At 39.4% G+C, this 20128-nt stretch overlaps 1 protein-coding gene across 1 annotated transcript in view; it reads right to left on the reverse strand.

Annotated features, from left to right (window-relative positions):
* Positions 1-12471: 12471 nt before the first annotated feature.
* E2F3 (E2F transcription factor 3) overlaps positions 12472-20128 on the reverse strand; it is a 58285-nt gene continuing 50628 nt past the window's right edge. Inside the window, exons 5-7 of the mRNA XM_054018552.1 lie at positions 17388-17502; positions 15604-15739; positions 12472-14770 (exon numbers count right to left, since the gene is read on the reverse strand). Of these exons, the coding sequence (XP_053874527.1) occupies positions 14505-14770; positions 15604-15739; positions 17388-17502 (517 nt within the window). The 3' untranslated portion in view covers positions 12472-14504. The remainder of the gene's footprint in view (positions 14771-15603; positions 15740-17387; positions 17503-20128) is intronic.

Raw genomic sequence — 20128 nt, forward strand, 5'->3', positions numbered from 1 at the left:
GTCGCAGCCGCGACGGGCTCCCAGGGCGGCCAAATTAAGTCATTCCGCACCTCTGCCCTCAGCTCCACACAAACACCCCCCCCTCACCAGAGCGAGGCTGGCCCCACCCCCCGTTCCGCAGGCGAGGGCTGGCACGCTGCGCTGAGTTTTGAGTCCTGGGCTTCTCCCGCCTCCGCTCACAGGGAGGAAGGAGGCGGGGCTGGGGCTGCCGAACGTTCCACTCGGGAGGGTGGGGCGGGGTTTGCGGGGAGATTGTTCGTTGTCCCGCGCCCCCCAGTGGTCAAGCCGCTCCCCGACGCTGGGGCACGTGTGCCTGCGTTTGTCTGCCGCCAGGGGGCTGCAACCTGCGTGGCAGCTTCGCAGGGACTCCTGCAGCTTGGGCTCCGAGCACACCCCGGCTCCCGGCCCGGGAGACTCCCGCTGAAAGCGCCGGACTTGGCGCCACTCACCTGTGGCTCCCTTCGGGCTGCACAGGCACCTGGCCAGGGGCCCTGCCAAGGCTGCGTTATGAGGGGTGATAGGCCTAACAGCTCCGGCTCACATGCGACCACCAGGATAAATCTGACCAAAGTTTGCCCCAAGGCCGAGCACAAGGCTTAGGTACTACAGATGTCCCCTGGAAGCCGTTTGGTGCAGCTGTGAATTTAGATAGTGCCATCCCTCAACATTCAAAACTGAATGGAAAAATCAGATCACCTTAAGAATTGTAATTTGATTAAAAAGATAGATGTGGGGTTCTTTGTTTTCTAATGTCTGAGGTTTAAAGATGGAATCAGGTCCCCCCTGCAAGCTTCTCTCCACAACCCACAGAGCAAGAAAGTTACCCTTGTTAAAAAAAAAAAAAAAAAAAAAAACTGAGAGCTCACCCTCTTCTACAAACATGTAATTCATGTGCTGGTGCTTTACTACAAACATAAAATAGTGCAAAAGTTAAGGTAAAATTGGAAGAGTTGGCAACTAGTTGGTGGTTGTGTAGTGTTATGAGCTGGGTGAAACTTTATGATGGGTTGAGTTAAAAACTCATTGAGACTGAGGGGTATGACTACACCCTTCAGTTAAGGTAGGTGTAAGGCTAGGCCCCCACCTAAGGCAAAAGGAGTACGTGAGTTTACCTAGGAGCTTTAGCTAAGCATTGTTTTAGGTAGGACGTGTGTGAAGGGAAGGGAGAACACCAAGGAGCAGAGTGACCCAGACAGCCTGAAGGAGAAGCTGAAAGTAGAGTGTCTGACCCTGAATGAACCTGGGGAGAGATTTCCAGGTCAGGGATGAAAAGAGTGTTCTTGGTGCTGTAAGCAAACACAAGATGATGTACATTCATTGTAAATAAATAAGATTGCATCAAATAAATGCTTGTCACCAATTCTGGAACATCTCCAGGGTCCCAAACTTTTACTAGCCCCTCAGGTCAAACAGGGGCAACTGTAACGCAAGCAGCACATTGTGGGGTGGCAGCATTCCTTCAGTACCAACTCAGACCTGTACTCTTCATCTAGTCATGCTTTATTTCCCTGAATCTGTGGAGGCTGACTCTACCTGACTCTGTTCCTGCAGGCCTCTGGCTGAGATTTTCAAAGCCACCAAGGCTCTTCTATTAAAATTATTGGGACTTGGATGATCATATACCTTTGGAGTCATTTAAAGCCTTAGTCTATAATGTTTCACATACTCCTCAAATAGCAGTAACACCTTTTTATATACTTTTATTTCTCAACTATAGGGTTATTAGTAAAAATAACTCTTAAATCATACGTTTGGAGAGCATTGGCCAAAATTTTGAAACCTGAGTGACTAAAGTTAAGTTTGTAAATCCGTATTCAGGAACCCACAAAAGTGACCTGATTTTCAAAGATGCTGAGCACTTTATTTCAACAGTATTTGTGGGTGCTCAGCACCTTTAGCCTTATTAGCCCTGACAATAAATTTAGAAATCTAATTTAGGCACCCAGGTTTCAAAACTTGGGGCATTCAACTTAGTTTACCTTACTTAAAATCATGTTGCATTCCGTATGCTTTACATTTGACTTTGCAAAACTCATTCAATACAAAATTACACATTTAAAATTAAGCCAACTTGTGCCCATTCAAACTCCCATTGATTTAAATAGCAGCAACTTTGGGATCCTAGTAGATCTGATACCAAATGGAGAGAACAACAAAACTGATATTTAACTTGCAGCAATATCTCACCTGAAAAGAGAATGATAATGTATCTGAAACATCTCAAAGTGCATATATTCACAGTTTTATTTTGGAGCAGCCTGTATCTCCTTCAGGGCATAAAAACAGCTTTTTGTAATTGCATTAAGGATGTCATGCTAATCCATTCGCAGTGTCCTTAGAATCCTTTTTTCTAGAAACAGATTTTCTCCCTATAGCAAGTAGAAAAAGTGTGTGAAAGCCATGGGTCTACTAATAGGAGCTTTTTATCTAACAGCAGATAAAGCCTAACAGTCTCTGCCTCCATCTATGAATATTATTACACTTAAGCTAATTATACAATATTTTTATCTGAGGCCAGTCACAGGCAAATAGGATAGCAGTGGGAGCAAAGTAATGGGAAAAATTAGAACAGGACAAAGAGAGACAAGAGTTAACAGAATACATAATAAAGTGCTGAAGCAGTCTTTAAAATCTGTGTAGGCCAGGTTCCTGAGAGCTTGTATGTATCACCTGCATCATCTGGTATCAGACATTGAAATATTGCTGCTGTTGATTAAAAGATCATAAATGTTTGTGTTGAGTCTGTATGTAAAGTCTGTGGTAAACACATACAGTGTTCAGAGATCCTGCCCATGAAACACAAAGTGATGATGGTAACTCATCAGTATGTCAGCTTTAACTGCTCCCATCTCTGCCTTGCAGCAGTGAGTGGTGCTAATCTCTTCTCAATCTCCCTTCCTCATAACTGATTTTGTTTAATAGACTGTAAAGCCAAAAAGGACCACTATCATCATCTAGACTGACCTCCTTCATAACACAGGCCATAGAATTTCACCCAGTGATTCTTGTAGTAAGGGAAATTATTCTTCCATACTATATGTGATCATTATCAAGCCCAATGTCTGGTGAATGAAATAGAGCATGTCTTTGAATTAGTGCCTCTGCATTTGTTGAAGAGGATGACTGAAGAGGCTTGAGAACTAAGGAGGAGCAACCACTACTTGGAGAAAAGCAACAAAGGGACAAGACACTGTCCATTGCAATAGCTTTATATCTCAAACCCTCCACTTCGCAACTACCAAATACTTCAGTACCCTCTTCAGCAAGGGACAAACAATGCAAACAAAATTATCCTCATTCTCTAAGTGTCAGGTCTGCAGAGAATGGATATTGAATGGTTTCACAAACCAGCAGCAGGATCTCTGGAGGATGTCAGCAGTCCTTCTCAGCAGCTTTTGGTACTGCCTGACCTGCCCACGTATAGACCATCGATGGAACCGGCAGCACCATTTCCTGCTCCTCCTCAGAGTAAGAATCGTTGGACTCAAAAGGTGGAAGTGTAGCCAGATGAATAGCATCCCAACAATGTTCAAGTATCCCTGTCCCTACTGGAGCTTAGAATAGAGAGTGACGTGTGGACCACATATGGAAGTCTCTCTCTATCACCACGTCTGTGAGGATCAGTGACGCTGAATCCATGTAAATTTCCAGATCCTGAAGAAGGGTGTACGGAGGTCAGGCAGGAGGAGAACTGGCTTTGGAATTGGATACATTGGTATGGATGCAGTTGTCTGGGTGTGGTGTGGAAACCACTGGTGCAAAAGGCAATCTGCTCCTACCGTCTTTATACACCTTTGCAGATGGTGTCTGAGCACTAGAAGTTCTTGGTACTGTCAGTGCTGGCCCGTGATCTCCATGAGTTCCAAATGAGCCATCTCAGGGGAACGAAGTCTCACTTGATCCCAAGGGAATGGGGAAAGCCACCCTCTTCTTAGGAGGGTCATTTGCCCTCCTTCCTCTAAGGGTGCTTCTCCTTATCCTCATCATGCCTTTTTTCAGAGACATTCTTGGGTGTGCTGGAGAGGTCCGTTGGTACTGGCAGGACAGTGCTTGACAACTCCGGTTGATAAGGCAAGGGGTGGGAAGGTCTCAGGTCCGACCGAGACCTCATGTTGAGCTCCATCAGGTGCTTGCGAAGCCTGAAGCCCCAGAAGAGCTTGGTGTGGGGAGGAAAGGAGCAGCAGATGTCACATTTGGATGGGATGTCTGACTCCTCCGGCAGTAAAGGCAGCTCTTGTGTGGGTTGCTTACCAGGAATACTCAAGAGCAGGAGAGGCAGGCTTGAAGGCTGGTACTTTGGGCATCTCTGCCCAGATCCCCGCTAATTAAACTAAGACTATATGCTAAATAACAAAACTATTAAAAATATATAAACAATATTTTTACAGGAAAGGTGAGCTTCAGAAGCTGAAACTACAGACACAGGTAGGTGTAAAGGACAATGGTATTGAAAAATGTCCAGTCCTGGGCACACAGAGCCCATGCGCACACAAAGTGAATACCCATAGGAACCAGCACTCAAAGACAACAGTTACTGGGAAGTAACCTCTCTTTCTGCTGCGAGTCATCCCTATATATTCCCTTTTGTAAGAGATTAGCCAGCAGTACAACCGCCTAGGAAGGTGGGTTAAGGAGTCCTAGGTGAACAAGGACTGCAAAATTGCCAAAACAAGCATCAGCTGCAGATAGTAGTTCAAGAGAGTATTGGAAGTGACCACAATTTCACTCTCCCAGATCAAACTTAAATGAGGAACATTTTTTTCTATATATGTACAAATGCAGAGGTTCAAGCAACAGCTCTGCAAATTCTACAACCAAGACAGAAGGACTTCAATGGATGTTGTCTTCAAATTAGTTGTAAATGTTTTGATATATCCAGGTGACTCAACATCTGCCAAGTCTTACTAAGGGTATGAAAGATGTATAAAAGAGAGAGTTGGGGAAATACAGGTAGTTTAGAGGCCTATTTGAGATGGAAACAGAGATAACTTGAGAATGAAAATTGATATTTGAGGTACTGACTGACCCGATCAGATTTCTCATATGGACTAAAGTTTATAGGGGACTGGCCATGCAGTCTGTATCTCAGCTGTGGCTATGAGAAATGTCTTCTTCTCAGGTGTATCGTACACATGGTATAGGAATCACTCTGAGCCCAAGGTGCTTGAAAGAAATACTCTTTATTCAGTTATCAGTTCCAATTGCCTCTGCATAACTGCATATGGGCTTCTGCAGCACCGTTCCCACAGACTTCCTGTCTTTGAAGCTAAGCTACTTAAAGGTACAGAACCCAGTACCACAGTACAGATGATATTCTGAGAATCAGCAGACCAGAGATCCTGAGAGCTTTGTGAAACAAGACTCTGACCCTAAATCAAAAGTGGTACATGCACTACAGGAAATACCCCCCCGGTCAGGGAAGTGAATACATCCACCCCATGGCACTCAACACAACCATGCATACTGCTATAAAGAAATCCAGATTCCTTTGGAGCAGCCACGAAGGCAAAGCAGTTGCCTCAAGTAGCCCTAATGGTACATGCAGCAATTCTTCTAAAACCTAGAGTATTGCAAGATGAGTGAGGATGTGAGAGTAGAAGCTGAAGTTACAACCCATGCAACCTGGAAGAACTAATAGCATGGTTCTGAAGTGTTTGAAGTGTAATAGATGGTTTCAGGGTTCCTTCCCCACTCTGAACTCTAGGGTACAGATGTGGGGACCTGCATGAAAGCCCCCTAAGCTTATTTCTACCAGCTTAGTTTAAAACCTGGTACGCTGCCACCACCAAGTGATTTAACAAGAAACAGGGAAAGGACCACTTGGAGTTCCTCTTCCCCCAAAATATCCCCCCAAGCCCTTACACCCCCTTTCCTGGGGAGGCTTGAGAATAATATCCTAACCAATTGGGTCTTTGGAAGAATCAGGTTCTTAAAAGAAGGATTTTATTAAAAAGAAAATGTAAAAATCATCTCTGTAAAATCAGGATGGAAAATAACTTTACAGAGTAATCAGATCCAAAGAGCCCAGAGGAACCCCCTCTAGCCTTAGTTTCAAAGTTACAACAAAACAGGGATAAACCATCCTCTAGCAAAGGTAAAATTCATAAGTTGAGAAAACAAAGATAAACTAATATGCCTTGCCTGGCTGTTACTTACAAGTTTGAAATATGAGAGACTTGTTCAGAAAGATTTGGAGAACATGGATTGATGTCTGGTCCCTCTTAGTCCCAAGAGCGACCACCACCAAAACAAAGAGCACAAACAAAAGTCCCGTCCCTCCCCTCTCCCCCCCAAGATTTGAAAGTATCTTGTGTCCCCTTATTGGTCCTTTGGGTCCAGTGTCAGCCAGGTTACCTGAGCTTCTTAACCCTTTACAGGTTTTTGGTGCCTCTGGCCAGGAAGGATTTTATAGTATTGTATACAGGAGGGTTGTTACCCTTCCCTTTATAGTTATGACAGATGGCAATGCTTAAAGTAAGAGGAGCATGTTTCGTCAAAAGCTCCTGTTTTGTTTTTTTTTTTAATAAGAAATCACTAGATTTTTGAAAAATGCCCCCATTACACACAGTACAATTGAGATGTTAACCTGAGATGATTCAGGATCAGGTGGAGAGTTTTACCCTAACCTGAAGACAAAGAGGATGTTTGAACCAAACTGGCAAGACCCATTTTGGCTATAACAATGTCTTGCTGCATCTCAACTGACATGCAGGCAGCTCTCCTGAAACAATGGAATCAGGGGGAACAGAGAGAAATTCCCAATTCCAGTGTATGGAAAAAGGAGTTTGTCAATAATGTGAGTCTTGTTTGATCTGGACTGGAGAGAATGGGCATTATCATGGGTAATAAAGAGGCCTAGTCTGGACATGTCATCTTATAAGTGGAAATTAGCCTGTCCTGTGGCATAGCAATAGAACTAACACACCAACAATTCTGAGAATTTGGTGCTATTTATCTCAATTGAGAATCCCAGATTTACAAGTTAAGTGCTTTCCCATTGGGCATTATTGCTACCTGAGTACTCAGGTTCAAGTATGTAACTCCTGAGGGATCTGCTCTTGAAGCAAATTGCCTGCTATGCCCAAATGAAGGATGAAAGTCCAAGGTCTCCCTGGCATGTCAATAGAATAGGTTCTAGGACTAAAGCATCGGAGAAGTGGAAGAGTGGTGGGGGAGAATATCACCAAAGGGTCCACTCTGATCAGAACCAAGGCCTTTGTTGCTAAGACAGTGTTGTACCGGGAGAAGCTGCCAAAACTTAATTATTGTTGTTCCCTGGTAGCTCAGGGGATGTCAATGTGCAATTGACTTCACTTAGAAAGAACAAGACTGCTGGTCTAGTGATCGAGTATTAGCAGCTGATAGCAGGGTGGATAAAAATCAATGATTTAAAAAATTTAAAAAAAAAAAATTGGATTTTTTTTTAAATTAGGTTTTTTTCCTCAAAAAGCATTTGATCAATAAAATCCATCTAAAGATAGTTTTAATTAAGATACATTATAGCTCAAAGATATCTCCTCATGGAATAGGGATTATAAATTCTAATTCTATAGTATGACAGAGTATATTCATGTAATGCAGGGGTCGGCAACCTTTCAGAAGTGGTGTGCCGAGTCTTCATTTATTCACCCTAATTTAAGGTTTTGCGTGCCAGTAATACATTTTAACATTTTTAGAAGGTCTCTTCCTATAAGTCTCTATAAGATATAACTAAACTATTGTTATATATAAAGTAAATAAGGTTTGTAAGATGTTTAAGAAGCTTTATTTAAAATTAAATTAAAATGCAGAGCCCCCCGGACCGGTGGTCAGGACACAGGCAGTGTGAGTGCCACTGAAAATCAGCTTGCATGCCACCTTTGGCACGCGTGCCATAGGTTGCCTACCCCTGATGTAATGTTTATGAAAAGTTTTGTAAATGAGTTCCAGTAGTTCATGGATTAGGGACCCAATCTTATGATGTTCCAGGGGCTTCTGTATAGGTTATTTAGGTTAATCTTTCTATCGACCTAATGGGACTCCGTGCTCAGTCTAGAAGATACCATCAGAGATGCTTAGTTTTGCATTTCTCAAACTGTGGATTTGTGTCTCCAGAGATATTTTTGCTGTTAACAAGCATGTTATTTTTAATTAAATAAATAAATAAATATAAGAGGTGAGAAACAACAGACCTCAACCCTATTGTCCCTCTGCAAACATAAGAGTCAATCCCTTATCTCTCTCTAAAAGTGCAAAGTTTCAAAAAGTTCAATGAATAGAAAATTGTTAGGGGTGGAATAGATCTGGACAAGGAGAAGTCTTGAGATAAATGTGAGAAGGGAGGGACAGGCAGAAGAAACAAAAGTGAAACTGTTTGAGCAGCATATTCCAGAAGTCTTGAGGTCTTTCATAGTGTAACCTTCATTGATTTGAGATTTACCATACCATTCTCTCACTAGAAGGGAAAACCTATAATGGCAGCAGGCTGTTAAAGAGACCCAGTTTGTGAATAAGAACCATTCAAGAAATATGTTTGCTGGTGATGTTTCAAAGGAAGTCACACCAGTGAACTGGTGGAAGTCACTTAAGGACTTGGATTCAGAGACTGTTGACGTGATAATCTCACTTAACAGCAGTAGCTTCTTCTGCCAGTGTAGAAAGAATATTTTCTTCCTTTGGACTAATTCATTCCAAATTGAGAAATCGCTTGGGACCTGAAAAAGCAGGGAAGCTTGTTTTTCTTTTCCAGATTATGAACAAACAGGAAAATGAAGGTGAAGACAACTGAGTTAGCTGCAGAAGCCAATATTGTAAGTTTCTCATGTTGACCTGGCTGACATGGTCGATTTAATTTTGTAGTTTGTTTGTTTTAATATTTCATTTAACTATTTTAATTAAAAACAATTTTAAAGAAAATAAACCTGATTTTAAAAAACTTGAATGTTTTAACTAAATTCAAAAATTCATGATTGTTTTGTTAAAATAGCATATGTTTGCTGTTGAAGAAAAAATCCAGAATACATAACATTGTTGTTTTAGTTAAATAAAACATTTAAAATGTCTGTTTGGTGATACTCTCCTCCTAGTACAGCATGGCAAGAAAAATCCTCCAAATATTAATGATTAACCTGTTGAATTGGAGATAGTTCATCTCCCAATGACTTCCTAAATATCTGCTTCAATTATCTTTGGTAATGAAATAACCAAACAGTCATTCATTTTCTGATATAGCTGTAAGACTAAACTGAAAAGTCTTCAAAATAAATCACTTAAAAATATATATAGTGCAGAGATAGGCAACCTATGGCACACGTGCCGATTTTCAGTGGCACTCACACTGCCTGGGTCCTGGCCACTGGTCCGGGGGGCTCTGCATTTTAATTTATTCTTTAACATTTTAAAAACCTTATTTACTTTGCATACAACAATAGTTTAGTTATATATTATAGACTTATAGAAAGAGACCTTCTAAAAATGTTAAAATGTATTACTGACATGTGAAACCTTAAATTAGAGTGAATAAATGAAGACTCGGCACACCACTTCTGAAAGGTTGCCAACCCCTGGTATAGTGTGTACCTTCTAAAAATGAAACCTACATCTATCTCTGAGTTGTAAAGAATATGTATTAAGGTTATAACAACCAACAAGAATGCACTTTTATGTAGAAATCCATTATTTAAATCTCGAATCTTCCTGACTAGAGATTTAAATCATGATTTAAATCAAATCCACCCTGGCTGATAGTGGAGCAGACCCTAGAAAAGCTTTATGACTAGACTTCAGAAACAAAGCATTAATGCCAATGTTTGGACCCTATTATACTCCTGGACATTTTAAAAATTCAGGCATTAGTCTCAGATTAAAAGTCTTAGCCATCTTCAGAGCCAATAAGTGGGGTAGCACTGAATGAATAAGTTCCAAAGCTATCCCAGTGGAGTTTTGAGAATGAGTTTCCAGTGCCAAGGATGTTTTAGCACACAAGGACACCTTAGTTAAAGAGCCCAGCTGAAAGATTTGGCTTCAGAGCCTACTAAGGTTGTCCCAGGTCCTAGTAAATCTTTTGGAAAGAATTGGTTTGGCAGATAATATCTAGAGTGACTCCCACAAGAGGAATGCCTAGACCTTCATCTGACTCTGGGACTAAACCACCAGTAGCTATCGCGTCTCACTGGAATTTAAATGAGATCATGAATTCAGGCCATTTTAGAGATGGTTTCAAATCCATCCACAAAGTTGGATCTGAATTTTGGATTTTAGTTCAGGTTCATCTCTACTACAATAGCCATCTTGTCATAATGGCCTTTTCTGGTCTTGAAATTTTGTTAGTATACTTGGGGTGCTGAAAACAGATGGAAAAAGGCAAGAGGAGTGCTTTTGCAGTGCCTCATAAATTTCTTAAATCTTGCTGCACAAGACACACTGAAGTGCAAACCTTTCTTCAGAAGTAATAAAGGGTGTGTGTGTGTTTCACCAAGAAACCTGGCTTCCAGAACATGAACAACGCTAGTCACATTTAAGATTCTGCTTAACATTTTCAGACCAACAACCCTGTTTGAAGCAGGATTTGTCCAGGTGCTCTTCTGTGACAGGACTGGCACTTAGGGACATAAGGCAGTACCTCAATATGAGGTCTGTTTTCCCCCTTTTGTCTCCCTCATCTAGAGCTCCAGCATGGAGTACATAGAAGGGAACAGAGATCTAGGAATCCAGGGAGCAGAGAAAAAGGTGATTACCAGCCTCAAGCAGGAAAGAGTATGGATGTAACTGTTCGCTGGATTACTGGCTTCTCCAAAGCGCCCTGAGAACTGTGAGGGAGCCTTTTATTTTGAGTGCTGATGTTCAGAAACCAGTTCCTCCTGCTTGCTGTCACTTGTGGTGCTTCTGAAGACTAAGAGCTGGTAGTCCTGGCCTCTCTCCGGGATAGTGCATCTCTGGACCATAAAAGAGATTATGAGAATCGGGGGGAAAACGTGCAAACTGCCACGACCAGTAGATGTAGTATTCATAAAGTTCTGCAGGCAGGGAAAGATGCTGGTACCCTAAATCCAGACACTGAAAGAATGAAAGGATTCTTCCTCCATTTCCCTGCCACCGTGGAGAAACCAGCAGGTCATTATCAGGAGTATCCAACCCTGTTCATGGTTGTCAGCAATCCCTTTTGGTCAAGTAGGCAGTCTCCCCCCTGACAAGCTGCTCAGTTTTCCATCTTTGCCCCCATGCTGGAGTCTCAGAAGGGGAAGGCAGAAGGAACAAAGACCTGTTTTACACAGGTAGAGACTTAGCACAGGATTCTACCCATCAGCTGCCTGGGTGCAGGTCTAGCATCTAGACAGATCCTGCCTTGGGGAGGTAAGGCAAAGACCCCGATTCTCCTCTAAGTTACGCTGTTTTTATGACAGTGTTACACCAACATATGTCTACACTGCAGTAAGCCTGGGGTTTGAACTCAGGCTCAAACCTAACCAACATTCTGTCTACACACAAATCTTGCTAACCCAGGGTCCTAGAACCCTGTGGGAATGGAGGTTCTGAATCTGAGTCGAGCCAGGACCCAGGCTTCAAGCCTTATTCCTGTGCAGTATAGAAGAAGCCCAACTGGACTTTGCTCTGGGAGTCCACCAAAAGTATTTCACAATCCCATAGGCCAACTTCCCTTCTGTCCTCTGGAGAGTCAAGTTGGTGAACCGTCAAGTTGTCCCCCACTGCACTATGAACAAAGGTCTAGGGCTAGAGTGGCCACACTTTGGAAGGGCGCTAGGAAGTCTGGGATATTGGTGGTTGGACTGAAGCCTGCATCATGCACTGTGGATCCTAGAGCCCCAGATTGGGACCCAGGGTTCAACACTTCATAACCAGGGATACAAATGGATGTAGATGCTCAAGCCCTAGGTTAACAAACCCTGGATCTGCTAACTCGAGTTCTACCAAACCTGGGTTTGTATTTGTAGTGTAGACATACCTCAAGTGTCTTCAATGTAATTAATCTTGATTCAAACGGAGAGTCTTTCCATCAGTTCCTTAGGTTACCAAACTATACTCATGCCACTCCTAAAAAACATTTCTTCTGTCAAGCCCATAAGTAGGAATTCATAATGCTTAAAGTTAAATAAAATAAAACTGTCATCCCACCACTCGATTTCCTAGTGTGTCACATCTTGTGTGCATGCCTTTTCTTTAGATTGTAAAGGTCTGTCTTTGTTTTTCTGGCTTGTACAGCACTGAGTATATTGTCAGCACTAAACAGACAAGTAATCTATTGGAATACTGCTGGTGTTAAATGGTATAACCTGACTGATTAAAAAGCAATTCTACATAAACAGAAGAAGTTTCTCTCACTAAATAAAAAAAAAAGAGAAAAAAAGCAACAGTAACATCTGTACCTGATGAAGGACCTCTTTAAGACAAATGATATTGATTTAAAAATTACCAAGAGTAACAAGAATTTAAACAATATTCAAAAATAAACACCTGCATACAAATCTAAACTCTTTAAAAAATCATTTTTTATTGATTCATTACCATACAAAATTTATTCAAATTACATCAATTTAAAGTGGTAAGATCACAGCTAGAGAACAGGTCACCCTTTAATAAATCTATTTACAAAACTCATAAAAGCTTTTTTTTTTTTAAACATTATTTTACAGGGTTTCTTTTTTTCCTCAACTAGCATACAATGCAAAGCTAATTTAGATTAGTATTTTGCCCACACACATTGGGACAAGTGTTTAATTTATACAAAACAGTATAACAAAAAGGACAATAATATAATCTATTAGTCTCAATTTTATCCTTCCCACAAAGTGCCCCCTTGTCTCTCAGAAAATGTCATGCTTACTCAACTTTTATTTTCCTCTTCCACAAGACTAAAATTTAAATACTGCAATTTTATTTACAGATCCACATCATTTAACAAAAAACCTCTTAAAAAATTACAAACAAGCTAGAAAATATTCTGGCAGTGTTTACAAATTAATTCCTATTGTACAAATCTGCTAGGTAACTAAAGTGTGAGTACAGAACATATATCAACTTAAATATAACCACTTAATGAACTATGCACACATTTGTACATATAAACACACACTTAACACTGTTTAACAGTTCTTAATGTGTTGCACTTTATACATTGTTATATTCTAAAGCTCAGTCATATAGTTCTTATTCTAGTACTTTTACTTTTAGTCATTTCATATGTGAGCTTTTATAGCAGCAACTCAATGGTACCAGAAAACCTGCTTACATCATATGCAAACTACAATACAAAATAGTACTAATTTACTATGTGTGTCAGATAATCACGACAGTAATACAAACAAAAAAAAGATTATATGGGGCATCATCTACACCAACATTTAGCCCATAAAGTGGCAACATTTTAAACAAAAACAGACGGTATATTTAAGACTTATTAGAATTCCTCTCACTTTCAAAAAATAAATATTGGTGCTTTACTATACTACCAGAGAGTTTCAAAAAATAAACATAATTCAGTTAATGTGGTACTTACAGTTATGTAGTTCTTGCTTTGGGGAAAAAAGCTCTGTGTTGCTGGCGAGGAGAATTATAAAAGCTGGAAGCAGAGGCAGCTTACCCGCTGATATAAATATGGTATACTGAACAAACAAAGCTTAGTATAAATTATTTTCCATAGAGAGAAAAACACAGTGCATATCTAGTAGGCACTTAACACAAAGCCCCACTTAGTACCACAAAAATTTATGTACCAGGTCTAGTGTGCACACTGGGGGCAGTAAAATTGAACTGTGCATCTTTGTTCCATTTTAAAAAGAGAAACACTTTCACACACACATGTAAGCATTTTAAAAATCTGTGGTTACTATGAGAAGTGGCAGAACTTTATCCTTCACCCATATTTGTAATATACACTAAATTTAAAGTTTATTTTTTATTAAAAACGTATAAGGACATTCGTATCTGACCTCATACTGAGACACATACATTGCTCAAACTGAGCATTATGAGAGCAATTTAAACATTCCCAGGAAGAGTTGAAGAAACCCATTTCACACTCTTGCATTACTTCCTATTTACATTTACTGCAGGTACAATCCATGTTGTGAGACTCAGAAGACATGCGTTTTCCGTAGAAGGCACAGCTTGAAATTCAATTTTAAAAATTGCTATTTGTTACTAAACCAGTTCATTGAGCCCTTCTCCACAAGCCCACTGTACACAGTAAGCAGAGATTTGGGAGGTGGGGTGGGGGAGTGAGAGAGGAACCTTTTATGATCACCTGCCTGCATGATGTGCCACTTGCTGCTGCACAAGGCCCTGGAGTCTAGGGTCAAACAAGGCTTTGTTGCAAGAGCCTACAGTTATGTTCATATTATTCTAGGAAGTATTTAATTAAAATGTCAGCATTGTTCAGGAGTCTGGTTGACTCTGTAATGCTACACTTGGGAGTAGGAAGGAGGGAGGGGACAACACAGAATCACAGCAGGAGTTCTGGTTCCATTTTAAAAAAATGGTTTATATGGAAAATAATTAACAAAATATAATCAGCTGTATATAAATTCATCCACCAATGAGGGAAGCTTTTCTAAATCATAAGCATCAAAAAGATCACTGATGCCCTCTTCTTCCCCAAGGCTCAGCAGGTAATCTTCCTGAAGCAGAGGAGGCAGCAAGTTCACAAACGGCCCTTCAAAATTGGAGGGAATTTGGTCCTCTGTTTGTTGCAAAAGGTTGGTTGGAGAAGCCAATGGAGAGAGGTTTGCCATGTTTACCGAGCAGTCCCCTTGTCCTGAGTTACTAGAAGCCAGATCTGTAAGATGTGAAAATAAAAGATAATTTATCCTATTTGAAATATTATTCATGGATGAGATAAAGTTACTAAATGATGCAAAGAGCGTTTTTCACCATGTCATTTAAACACAAAGCAAATAAAAGGTGGCCCTCTTTTTCTGTTATGTCCACCTGATTATACAAAATAAACAGCATGTCAGAAAAAAATATCACTAAGTCCAGTAACAACCCGATCACAGCAGTTTAAGATTCACTAAACAATTTACCAAAATCATGCTGCAGAAAGTGGTATCTGTCAGCAATTATTTATAATTAAATTAAATTAAAAACACTAATTCTTCAATAGGACCCAATAAGTAAGATTATTAATGTATGAAAGTCTTAGCAGGCCCCACAGAATAACTCAGACTATTTCAAAGTTAAGTACCTTTAAGGCTCTCTAAATAAATATAAAATGTCATCAATGTCTGACATTGGTTATCTGCAGATGACAATAAGTGAATTTAAAATTCTGCCTCCAATTATGAGAAACATTATGTTTGTTTGCTGCCTTTTGTTGTATGTCAGCAAGTGATATATATTTATGATATATATATTATATAGTTATATATATTTATGATACACTTCGGACATATAGTTTCATACCACATGTAAATAACAAACCAATAACAAACAAATAACAATAAGCAAATGACAAACAGGGGAAATACATTTTCTAATATGCAGTCTAGAAACCTTACATCTTTCTGGCTTAGACAAAAATCCCAACCAAAAAAACCAGGCACCTGTACAGATTGCTTCTTTTAGTAAACCTTCAAGACCTTGTGCATCATAACAGAAAGAGAATTTTACCTTTGGAAATTGTTTTTGAGATATTTCCGTTGTGGTCCTGATTGTATGTTTTAATAGGACTGAGGCTGTCATTCTCTTCTGGACATAGATAAACCTCAATAGGTCCTTCGGTACTAGATAAATGGATCAGCGCATTCTGCTAACAGAAAAGTTTTCAAATTTCAGCAAAGTTCTATGGTAACAAGCATTATAATAGTGACCTTTTTTCACCACTGAAGGTCATATGATATGGTATGTTTTGGTTGCCATTGTTTGAGTTCTGGTATAATGATCAGAGGCATTACAAATTCCACATCGATCCCCGTGTTTACATTTCACCTTATTTTTGTAACATGTGAAAGGTTTTGCTGGCAAAGCTCTTAGTTAGGAAGAGAGCATTTAAGGCTACCCACCTCTTTGTAACAAAATTAGGGCATGTCTACACTTCAAATTTAAATCATCTCAAGTTAGATCAACCTACAGCCAATGCAGTCATTAAATTGGCTCTTTAGGTCCACACTACATTCCTTCTGTAGGTGGTGCACGTCTTCACCAGGAATGCTTGCACCAACTTAAGTGGGGAATTGTGGAGCACTGACAGCCTGAGCCATCAACCCTCAGGCAGCGCTCCGGCCATCAGCCCCTGGGCAGCAACAGGCAATGTAAACAACTCAGTGTCTACACAGACACTGCATCATCCTAACTATATCAACTTAAATGCTACACCTCTTGCAGAGGTGGAGTTATTATGTTGGTGTAGTGGGTAACTTATATTGGCAGGAAGGACAGTTTAGTGTAGACACATACAGAGTTCAGTTGATGTAAGCCGCCCTATATCGACCTAACTCTATAGTGTAGTCCAGGTTTTAGAAGTTCACCGATTTCTGTGTTATGTTATTGTGAGGTACATATAAAGGGGATTGGACTCTTAATACTTTGTCACAATAGTTATAACCTGTTGCATAAATCTCATCCTATCATAAAGCAAGTCACAGAATAGCATATTATGGTTTGATTTATTTAAAAGGTTTCTGACTTAAGGGCATGGCAGAGATGCCTTTTCATATGTTAAAAAAAAGTTTTTCAGCTTGTATTTCATCTGCATATTGATCTATTCCCTTGCTCCTCTTAACAAAGCAAATGCCACTGTCTTATACCAGACTCATTCTGTAGGAACCTTCTTCTGAGATTAAAATTCCCACCTCATCTTTAGAAGTTAGTATTTTTCTCTTTCATTACATCAGTGTAGGATATTCTTTTTTTTGTGAAAATGTACCTAGTCAGTCACCCTTCCTATTATGATGAAAAACACAAATATTAACTCCACAATCAAAAAAGAATCACTTCCCTCAAGCAAGTGGAGCTTGTCAAAGCTGCAGTTCATTATTAGCAATCTAAAGGGCATTAGCACATTCAGAATCATGCACTTCGACATTCTTCTTTTAAAGTTACCTACTACACTATTTGACAAAAGTTCCTCGTGCTAATCATGTTTTGCATTCAAAAGTAGCATGAATTAGTTGAAGAGGGAGCTGGACTTGAGAGTATGAGAATCAAAGGATACAACTGCAAGAGTGCAGGAGAGGAGAAGAAATATAAAAGATTAGTATCTGAGTTATGTAAATAGCAGTTTCTGATTATATAGTTCTCGTTGATTTTGACAATGTCCCCAAAGTGCTCAAGACATATCAACATCATCCAACTTAAGACAACCATTTCAGATGCCACAGGCAAGCACAGACACACATCCTCCATTTGTAGTTAAAAAATTTATTATGCAACAAGAGATGCTACGGTGCTCTTACCTCCACTGGGTCAGGCACTTCAAGTCTGGTTTCTGGAGGTGCTTTCACAACTATAACGGTTTGGTCTTTAAGGCCATTAATTTTTCGAATATCTTGATATGTAACATAAGCTAATGTAATCAGTGTTAAGGAGTCCTTCCAATCAAAGATGCAGCATATTCACATTAAAAGAAAAAAAATATTTCTGCAAAAAATAATTAATTCTACAAGCTTTGTTCCCAGTTAATCTTCATATTGGTCCTCCTCACCCCTATTTTAATTTCAGTACAGTATTCTCCCCGACACTGGAAACCATTCTTTGTAGCCACTAACCTTCAGGCAAATAAGGACCAGTTGAGATTCTAAGCAAAGCATGTCAGTACTGTGTCTTGATCAAACAGCTGGGCCACTATTCAGTGACAAAAGATATTTTCACTTGCATCTGGGTGCTGCTGTTTCCAGCTCTGTGTGTGTGTGTGTGTGTGCGCGCGCGCGCGCACAGAAAATGTCAACATACTTGCAAACTAATTACATAGAATTGGGAACGTCAAAAGAAATTTAAGATAATTTGCAAACACAGACACATTCTCTCCCCTTCCACTCCGCTTCTCCCCCACCCCCAATAATTTTAAATGTAACATTCAATCATCCATACTGTATTTCAGTAAATTTTTAAATTTAATTTTGTTGGTAATTATTTCTCAAGGAGTGGCATCTATCATTTCCTTTTATTACTGTGACAATATATTCTGTGTTTTTATATCCTGGCTTTTCCAGGCAATCATCCAGGATGGAAGTTGTAATAAAAGTGATTCACATCATTTTGAGTGTTCCCAGGTTCCCATAAAAATGCTTAGAGCAATCTCACCTAATGCCCCTTTGGAAAGGAGGAAAGTAAAAAAGAAATAACTTAACAACTGATTTTACTTTTTTTTTAATTTAGTGCACATAAGAAGTGTTATATTTAAGCACTGGGAAATGATGTTTGCTGTTTATATATAGAACATTACAGTGGTCAACATTAATACATTTTGCTAAGTCGTCACTGTGGTATCTCAATATTACTCATTGCTCAGTATAGGAAATAACTACTGTCAGCATACAAGTGTTTCAGGGTCTTCATTTTTGCCTGTATAGCACCTACCACACTCTTTGTACTGCAGAAGTGAAGACTTATGATAACAGTTACTACTGTGTGTTAATTTTTGGTAGATCTGAACTTTAAATTATGACCACAGCAGAACAGTACTAATTGCCCCAACTCCATACCACCAAAGTGTCTCAAAACTAACTTGGACTGAACACCTGTAGAAGTGAGATGGTAGCTCAGCCATCATGCTCATTCAAATCCTCTCTACTGAGATTTCCAGGAAAGTCAAAGTGCATAGTGATTTTGTATCAGATGCAAATTTAAATGAAAGCACCAAATCAACTTTCTTTCACAATAGATTTGGATTGGAATTGAACTGGCGTCCTACAGGTGAAAGGCTAAATATCACATTAACCAATTTTCTAAGCCATCTAGTCCCTCTTAATGCTTTCAAGAAGACCTGAAAATTCTCTTACAGTTTGGTCAGTTGACAAGCAGGAATGCAATTCCCTTTGTTGGAGAAACAAAAACAACTAAGGCTGGTCTTATTCCAATAAACCCAATGTAATAATATCACTAAGTTACTCTCCAATTCTACTGCCATCACTACAGGAGTATATAACCCATGCAGCCTGGTCTTGAACAGTGTCCAGATACCACCTCACACAAAAAATAACTATAAAAACAAACAAGTTTGTTCTGAGAATAAGAGCAAAAAGAGAAAAGCTAATAAAACAAGCTTCTCAGCTACAGTAGCAGACAGTAACAGTAATTCTTCGTCAGTCTGCACCATGGTAGGCAACAGATTTTACTGAGACAAAGACAAGATCAACCCTGTGTTTAGTGTTTCTGTGCTTTCACATCAGTATCCACTGGAAGGAACTATGAATTTACTTTACAGCAGCACTGCTATTTTATATCATGGTACATTTCCTGGCTTATAAATTCACTAATCAAATACATTCAAATGTGGATGTTTCCACAGTGGTCACGATTAAAAAAAAAATCAACATTGACACAGTAAACGTTACAGTCTTTTTTTAAGGATAGGAAATAAGTGCAGTTTTTCATATTTCACTGAAATCAGATGTTGACTTTTGAAAAATCAACTACAGTATGTAATAAAGATCTTCATCATATATCAATGGGTGACATGTCCAGTAAAAGCCACGATACCTTTTAGGATTAACCTGTTCTTCTCAGCCATATGAATATTGGAAAATATATTAATCTTCTGCAAGTCACCACTGTTACTAAAATTAGTAACTTATATTTAAAATATATCTAGCTTGGGTTTTTATCACCATAGTATCTAGGAAGCATTTATTCCCATCGTATCTTGAGGTTAGGAAACAATAAGGTAAGTTGCAAACAAAGGCAGATTCAGCCTTTGCCTTCCTAGAGTTCAATTGCTTGTATTTGGTTTTTTTGTAATCTTTATATACATATTAATGTATTTGCATATATTAAGCAATAAATATATGCATATATACAAGATCTAGGTAGTAATATAAAAATACGTACACAAAAAATGTAGCTTATGTTTGCAAAAAGTGGGTTTTGATCTGGGTTCAGAATTGTAAAACAAGCGCACAATGTTTTAAAAGACACCCTTGAACTTAATGTTTTGTCTTCACTGCACTGTAATGAAACTGCTGAACTCTTGGTCCTA

This window comes from Malaclemys terrapin, chromosome 2, assembly GCF_027887155.1.
Source record: "Malaclemys terrapin pileata isolate rMalTer1 chromosome 2, rMalTer1.hap1, whole genome shotgun sequence".
Classification (NCBI taxonomy): domain Eukaryota; kingdom Metazoa; phylum Chordata; order Testudines; family Emydidae; genus Malaclemys; species Malaclemys terrapin.